The 8,753-nt window shown below is 37.4% G+C and overlaps 1 protein-coding gene across 1 annotated transcript; it reads left to right on the plus strand.

Annotated features, from left to right (window-relative positions):
• Positions 1–217: 217 nt before the first annotated feature.
• On the plus strand, positions 218–2,989 carry LOC116569235 (integral membrane protein GPR137B-like). The gene is given in 3 exon segments (XM_032305345.1): positions 218–537; positions 540–1,619; positions 2,557–2,989. Coding segments are annotated over 2 exon segments (1,194 nt in total). The 5' UTR covers positions 218–350; the 3' UTR covers positions 1,547–1,619; positions 2,557–2,989.
• Positions 2,990–8,753: the final 5,764 nt, after the last annotated feature.

The following is an 8,753-nucleotide window of genomic DNA, read 5'->3' on the forward strand; positions in this document are numbered from 1 at the left end:
TGAGTTGAGATTATGTAGTCTGAAAACAAGAAAAAAAAAGAAGTGAAGAAATATTAATAGGGCTTCAAAGACACATAAGAAAGTATAAGGCATAACTTACTTAAAATAGGTATTCCAAAGAGGATAAAGAAAGAGGACACAAATAATATTTAAATAAATAATGTTTAGGCGGGGCCGCGGGCGCGCGGGGGTGGTGGGCGCGGCGCCGCCCCTCCCGGCCGGGGCCGCCTGCGGATCATGTGGTGCGGCGGGAGGAAGTGCCGCTTGTTTTCTTTCCTGCGGGCGCCGGGCTCCGGGCGGGGCGCGCGGCTCCGAGACCCCCCCGGGGGCGGCGCGGGCCGCGAGCGCAGATGAGGCGCCCCCGGCCCCGCTCCGGCGTCCCGGGCCCGATGGCGGCTCCGCCGTGGGACCCGCTCCGCAACGACTCTCTGCCGCCCACGCTGACCCCGGCCGTGCCGCCCTATGTGAAGCTCGGCCTCACCGTCGTCTACACCGCGTTCTACTCGCTGCTCTTCGTGTATATCTACGCGCAGCTCTGGGGGTGCTGCGCTACGGCCACAAGCGGCTGAGCTACCAGAGCGTCTTCCTCTTCCTCTGCCTCCTCTGGGCCTCCCTGCGGACCGTCCTCTTCTCCTTCTACTTCAGAGACTTCGTGGCGGCCAACGCGCTAGGCCCCTTCGTCTTCTGGCTGCTCTACTGCTTCCCCGTGTGCCTGCAGTTCTTCACGCTCACGCTCATGAACCTCTACTTCACGCAGGTGATTTTCAAAGCCAAGTCAAAATATTCTCCAGGATTACTCAAATACCGGCTGCCCCTCTACCTGGCCTCGCTCTTCATCAGCCTCATTTTCCTGTTGGTGAATCTGACCTGCGCGGTGCTGGTGAAGACAGGCGGCTGGGAGAGGAAGGTCATCGTCTCGGTGCGCGTGGCCATCAACGACACGCTCTTCGTGCTGTGTGCTGTCTCCCTCTCCGTCTGTCTCTACAAAATCTCAAAGATGTCCTTGGCCAACATTTACTTGGAGTCAAAGGGCTCCTCTGTGTGTCAAGTGACGGCCATCGGAGTGACCGTCATCCTTCTCTACACCTCCCGAGCCTGCTACAACCTGTTCATCCTGTCATTCTCCCAGAGCAAAAATGTCCATTCCTTTGATTACGACTGGTACAATGTCTCAGACCAGGCGGATCTGAAGAACCAGCTAGGAGACGCCGGATACGTGGTGTTTGGGGTGGTCCTCTTCGTGTGGGAGCTCTTACCCACCACCTTAGTCGTTTACTTCTTCCGAGTTAGAAACCCTGTGAAGGACCTTAGCAACCCTGGAATGGTCCCCAGCCATGGATTCAGTCCCAGATCTTACTTCTTTGACAACCCTCGAAGATACGATAGTGATGATGACCTTGCCTGGAACATTGCCCCTCAGGGACTTCAGGGAAGTTTTGCTCCAGACTACTATGACTGGGGACAACAAACCAACAGCTTCCTGGCATCAGTGGGAACTTTCCAACCAGACCCAGTTTTGGATCCTGACAAACCAGGCCATGGGTAGTATCAGTCAATTCTGTGGAAGATTCCTCAGTGAAGACCTTCAAAGAGATTAACTTCATGACAGCTGAATTTTTGTAAGGCACTTTTCCTTAAGAAATCGGACTTGATTTTTGTTACAGGTTTCTAATGGCTCCTAGGACTAAGCAATAATTTAGATTGATAAAATCTTATTTTAGTACTAAAAAGTGAGCCTGGATGCCTTTTTCAGTGGGTATAATTTAAACTTTAAAAAAAACTCTGTACTTTTATAAAGATGTATTTTATATAACTTAAATAATAATGCTAAAATATATACTAGGATTTTTTGAGAATGTTATTGCAATATATGTTTGTAGTTTGCACGGACTTTTATGCATAATCCACTTTAAAAGTCCACAGTACATGGTCTGATGGTTGTTTCAGGCTTTCGGACTAACGTATCTTCAGATCCTTACCTCTTCAGGCCGTGCAGGGGCTGAGCCGGGTAGATTCGAAACCCAGCTGACATCTAGAAAGCCAGTTTCGACTCCAGTGTTAAGTTATACTGTAGCAGATTATCAACAGACTACAGACAAGGTAATTGGCTCCTTCCTTCAAGTTCTTTAAGGTCGAGACGGTTGTTGTCTCAAAGAATCTAAATTTTGACAAAAATGTGGTACTCCTTTGAGCAGGGCCCTAATGTGTACCCTTCAGCCATAAGTGGATCCCTTAGAAGCATGGATACAGCTAACCCACTGGTAAGCCTCCTCTGCTGTATTCAGAACCTTTGCCTAGTTTTTCAGCCCAGGGAAATCTAGGCTCCGTTACCTCAGTCCTTCCCAAGACGTCACCGTTCCCAAATCACGGACCATTCATTCCAGTCCAGGAGCGCAGGAGAGGTTCTCCGCCCTCCATCCAGCAGGCTGTATGCAGTCCTCAGTCTTCCTGCACTTTCCCATGTATTTAAAATAACGGCCTACATTTCTAAGTAGCTCTGAAATCAGGCTACTGGCAATAGCAGCTTTAAAACGGGAGTGGCTCCCTGGTACCCAGGAGCATGATTCCTGTCCATCAGCCACGTGAAGAGGCACGTTCTAGACGACGGCTTCAGTGAACTCAGCTGGGACTCCAGCCCCGGTGCAAGTCTAAAACCTCCAAGATCTATCAAGGTACCACTGCCTACGATGGGAAACTGTGTCAGGGAGGTTAAATGCTCGGATATTCCGTAAAACAGAAGGTCCTGGAGGAAGGATGGTTACCAGCGAGATGTGACCTGCTCTGTCTAGGAAATCTCACCTCTCGGGACAGGAGGAGGAGGAGCAGATGGACAGACAGTCATGCTCTGCCTTCAGGATGAAGCCCATTGCCAGTATCTCTTATTTCTCATTATGGTCTTCAGAAAGGATTTCTCTCTGGGCATTGATTTCACAGAGATCAAGTCTACTTCTCTTGATGGTGATTAAAATTGCCATCTCAAGTTGTAAAAAAAAAAAAAAAAATTAAAAATAAATAAATAAATAAATAATGTTTACAAATTAATGAAAAACAACAAGCTACCTATTCCTGGAACTCAACATACACCAAAAAGGGGGAATTTCAGAGATCCATGCCTAAAAACATAATAATAAAACTATTTAGAGCCAAAGACAGAGAACGTTTAAACAAAAAGAATGAATCACCTAATTATTTACAAGGTATACTCAATAAGAATAGTAGCTGAGTTATGTAATCAGTAATTTTATGGAAGACAAAAGTTAGTGGGAAGATATTTTCAAACAATTGAAATTAAAGACTGTAAAAGAATTGTAAATTCAGTAAAACTATCCTTCAAAAATGAAAGCTAATTAAGATGTTAACCAAAAAAAAATCAATTTCTAGTAGACATACCAAAGGAGTTCTTCAATTTTAAGTGAAAATATACTGTACTGAATCTATTCCATACAAAAACTTAAATCCACACAGAAGAAATAAAAATTACTGTACTTATTTTTAAAAAACAGTGTGTGTGTTTATTTGTGATTCTTTCCTTCTGTCTAAATTTAAAAACTGCATCATGTAATAATGTCTCTGTATTTGTAAGCTTATGACATATAAAGAAGTGACATATATGAGAATATTGTCACAAAGAAAAAGGGGAAATGGAGAAAGATTCTTATATACTTTTGAAGTTAAGTTAATATTAATCTGAATTATATTGCTTTAATTTAAGATGTTAATTAGGGCAACACTAAAAAATTATGTTAAAAAAATAGAAACAATAGAAAAAGAAACAAAAAGAGAATTAAGATGCCCAGTAGAAAATATCTATTCAACACAAAAGCAGGAGTAGCAGAAGGGCAGAAGTGTAATAAAAGACAGGGCACAACAAAAATGAATTATAAGTGGCAAACATAAGTCCTCCCTTGTCAGTAATTACATTAAATGAAAATGACTTCAACCACAGTGAGATACCACTTTATATCTACTAGTAAGGCTATAACTGAAAAAAGAAAGAAAATAACAAGTGTTGGTAAGGATGTGGAGAAATTAGAATCCCTATTCATTACTGATGGTAATATAAAGTATGATAGCCCTTGTGGAAAATAATTTACATGTTCCTCAAAAATTTATATAGAATTTCCACATGATCAATCAATGACTTTCCCAATTATATTCAAGAGAATTAAAATTAGGTATTCTAATATAAACCCATGCATGAGTATTAACTATTAGCAATAGTTTAAAGTAGAAATAACCAAAAGTCCATCACCTGATGAATGAGTAAATAAAATGTGGCACATCTGTACAATGTGTTCAGCCAAAAAAAAATAGAATGATACATTCATGTGGGCTGGCATTTATCACCTAGAAAAGATGAACATTGAAAATATTTGCTAAGTGGAAAAAAAAAAAAGAGTCACCTATTGTAAGACTCCATTTACATGAAACACTCAAAAAGTCAAATAAAGATAGACAGAAAATTTGTGGTTGGCGGGGCCTATGGGAGGAATGAATGGGGAATAACTACTTAATGGGCACGAATTTTTCTTCTTTGGTGATGACAATGTTCTGAAACTAAATAGCTACGAATCTTGTAAATACCCATGGCATATATACTTTAAAAAAATTAAAATGGTAAATTTTATGTTATATGTATTTTATAACAATAAAAATCATGTATATGGATTAAACACTCCAACCAAAAGACAGAGGTTAACAGGGTGGATTAAGGCATACCTTAAAAATTAAAAATAAAAAGGATTTCAAATAAAAAACCTAACTTTCTACCACAAGAAACTAGAAAAAGAGGATCAAATTAATTCAAAATCGACTAAAGGAAAAGAAGAAATATGACAGAAACAGAAATAAATGACATAAACCATAGACAAACGAGAGAAAATCAGTGAAGCCTAAAGTCTATTCTTTGAAATAATTAACAAAATTCACATATTTTAGCTAGACTGTTTGACATTATGAAAATCAAGAATGAAAAAGGAGTCATTGTTATTAATATTACAGAAATTTAAAAACATATAGGAGAATGCTATGTGTAATTGTATACCAACAAATAAAACAATGTAGATCAAATGTATAAATTCTTATATAGGCAAAAACTACCAAAACTGATTCAGGAAGAAATAAAGAATCAGAATAGACCTACAATAAGTAAAGATTATATTAAATTGAAAACTCCCCAAAAGAAAACTCTAATTCACTGGTGGATTCACTGGTGAATGTTATCAAATGTTTCAAGAAAAAATTAACATTACTTTTTCACAAGATATTTCCCAAAAATATAAGTTTAGGGAACACTTTCCACTTCACTTTATTAATTCAGTGTGACCCTTTTACAAAAACTCTAACAATATAGCAAACTCACACAAAGAAAAATAGATTATCTGTGCAGGTCCATGTCTATTGAATAAATTGAACCACTAATAACTTCCAAAACAGAAAGTGCACAGGCCATATAGTTTCACTGGTGAATTCTACCAAACAAATAGTTATACCAATTCTCTACAATTTCTCTCAGAAAACAGAAACAAAGGGAACACTTCCTAACTCATTCTATGATACCAGTATTATTCTAATAACAAAAAGCAGCAAAGGTATTTCAAAAAGAAAAAAACACTCAGATCAATATGTTGCATGAATATAGACGCAAAATACTCAACAAAATATGAGCAGATGGAATCCAACAATTTATAAAAAAAAAAGAATTATACAAAATGATCAAGTTGGATTTATTTTAGGTATTTGTAAGTGATTCAACAATTCACAAATTGATTAAGCATTCCACCTACCAATAGGCTAAAAAAGAAAAAAATCATATTATCATAAATAAATGCAGAAAAAGCATTTGGCAAAATGGTAACTCCAACTCACGCTAAAACCTCTCAGTAAATTAGGAATCAAGAGGGAATTTCCTCAACTTGGAAAATAATATTTACAAAGACTCCTACAGCTAACATAGTAAATGGCAAGAAACTGGACAATTTTCCCCTGAGGTGGAAAAAGGGTAAGAAAACCCCATCTCATGTGTCTATTAAATATCACACTAGAAGTCATAGCTAGTGCATTAAGACAAGAAAAGAAAAGACAGTTATACATATTAAAGAGGAAAAACTAAATCATCTTTCTTTGCAGATGCATGAATGTGCAGAAAATCCCAAAGAGTCAACCAAAAACTCATGAAATGAACAAGGTTGAATGACACAAGATTAGTGCACACACACACACACGCGCGCGCGCGCGCGCACACACGCGCACACACACACACCAAATTGCTTTCATATGTGCTAACAATGAACAACTGAAATTTCAAGTTAAAATACAGCATGAATCGCACTATCAACAAATTAGAAATTACATGCTTGGGTGTAAACGTAAAATGCTTTTTATAGCATCTAGATGCAGAAAATTACAAATTTCTGATGATGATATCAAAAGAGATCTAAATAAATGGCAAGGTGGTACATGGTTATAGATTCAAAGATTCAGTATTATTAAGATGTCATTTCTTGCCAACTTGATCTATCAATTCAAGGAAATTTAAAACAAAAGCTTTTTGTGGATAGCTATTATGTGTATATTGACAAACTACTTCTAAAATGTCATGGCATAGTGAATGTCCTAGATGAGCCAACACCATCGGGAGCAAAACAAAAAAGGAAAACAAAGTTGGATTTCTGCCCTGTTTTAAGACTTGCTATAAAGCTACAGTACTAAACACAGAACAGTTTACTGAAACAAACAAACAGACAAATAGATCTATGGAACACAATAAAGAAACTGGAAATAGAACCACACAAATTGAGTCAGATGATTTGTGACAAATGTGCACTATCAACTAGAAGATTAATGTTTTCAGCAAAGGGCACTAGGACAATTGGACATCCTGAAAAATTAAATAAAATTGGATCTTTAAAGCAAATAGAAAATGCAAAACTATAGAACTTCTAGAGAAAACACAGGAAAAATATGTGAGACTTTGTGTTTGGAAATGAGTTTTACATAAAACACACAAAAAAAGATAATTTTTTAAAGTTAGTATTTATTAAAATTAAAATCACAGTGCAAAAGACACTGCTAAGAGAATAAAAAGATATGTCATGGACTGAGAGAAAGTATTTGCAAACCACATATGTGATAAAAGACTTAAATCTAAAATATATGTAGAACTTTCAGAGCCAATAATAAGAAAGCAAAAAAATTTAGAATTAGAAGTACTGGACAGACGCTTCATTGCAGATATATATCACAATTAAGCATATGTAATAATATTAAACTTTATTTGTCATTAGGGTATTGCAGAAATAAACCATGAGATATTAGGTATCAAAATGACTAAAATTCAAAACTTAATGCCACTTGCCAACAAAAATACAGAGTGATAGAAACTTTCTTTATTACTGCTGAAATACAATATGGCATGGAATTGAAATGCCCTACATACTTGAAGGAGATATAAGGTCAAATAATACATGGCAACTATTTCAATGTGTTTGCAATATTATTACAGTCAAGTTATGCTGACTCATAGAGGGATATACTGGGGGCTTCTGAGATAAGTCAGCATTGCACAATTAAACTGAGGGCGTCATGGGATGATTTCCTAACTTCCTTTGAAAAGGAAATTTTCTTTAATTTTGAACTAAGAAATATCTAGATATGATTAAGAGGAATGGAAGTGTTGGAAACTACATATGAATGGTATTCCCATACAAATGTAATAATACTGAGGAGGGAAAAAGTGAAAAAGACAGGCTATTGCCCAGGCTTGGGAAGGGGTTGACACGCTAATTTAGAGAAGTAATAGACTAGCAGAAGTGGGCATTTTTCCCAGGGTTCCAGTTGCTGGCCTGACAATTGTTGCCTTAATTGAACCTCTGGTTACTTAGAATCATTCAGGATTCATATTCTTTCTTCTTCAAAATTATTTTTAAAAATAACCTGGCTCCCAAGAAAGTAGAAGTTAAAATTAAAAGTGTAAAAGTTGAAGCAAATTTGATCACAATGATTATCTGAATTTTTACATTTAAATTTATATTTTCTCTAAATGACAATAGTTTCTACGGTAAAGGTGGAACATTTCATTTTTCCAAAGCCACGCTCTGTATTTCACAAACAAAAATGTCACTTGCTCATCCATTTAGAATGAGCCCTAACATCTTTCTTGGGTATTAGGAGATATGAAATGAATTATATGAAATATAAATTCTGACTATTCATTACATTCTACCTAATAATGAATACAAAGTACATTTATTTTCCAGTACCATACTAATTTTAGTACCACTAAGACATTCTATTCTATAATGTTAGGAATAAACTTGAAGGGTTCCCCACAGCATTCTAAAAGTATATGTTGTAGGGGCGCCCGGGTGGCTCAGTGGGTTAAGCCGCTGCCTTCGGCTCAGGTCATGATCTCAGGATCCTGGGATCGAGTCCCACATCAGGATCTCTGCTCAGCAGGGAGCCTGCTTCCCTCTCTCTCTCTCTCTGCCTGCCTCTCTGTCTACTGTGACCTCTCTCTGTCAAATAAATAAATAAAATCTTTAAAAAAAAATAAATAAAAATAAAAGTATATGTTGTAAGTGAAAGCATGAAGTATTTGCCAAAAAGCGTCTCCTAATGGCACTTTTAATCTTCTCTTTGTTCATTGTGCCATGATGAACATAATGTGTCTTTCACACTGTCAGCTGATGGTCAATAATTCTTTCATTTCATTTCAAATATATAAATTAACACTAAAAGAAAATACTGTTAAT

This window comes from Mustela erminea, chromosome 11, assembly GCF_009829155.1.
Source record: "Mustela erminea isolate mMusErm1 chromosome 11, mMusErm1.Pri, whole genome shotgun sequence".
Classification (NCBI taxonomy): domain Eukaryota; kingdom Metazoa; phylum Chordata; class Mammalia; order Carnivora; family Mustelidae; genus Mustela; species Mustela erminea.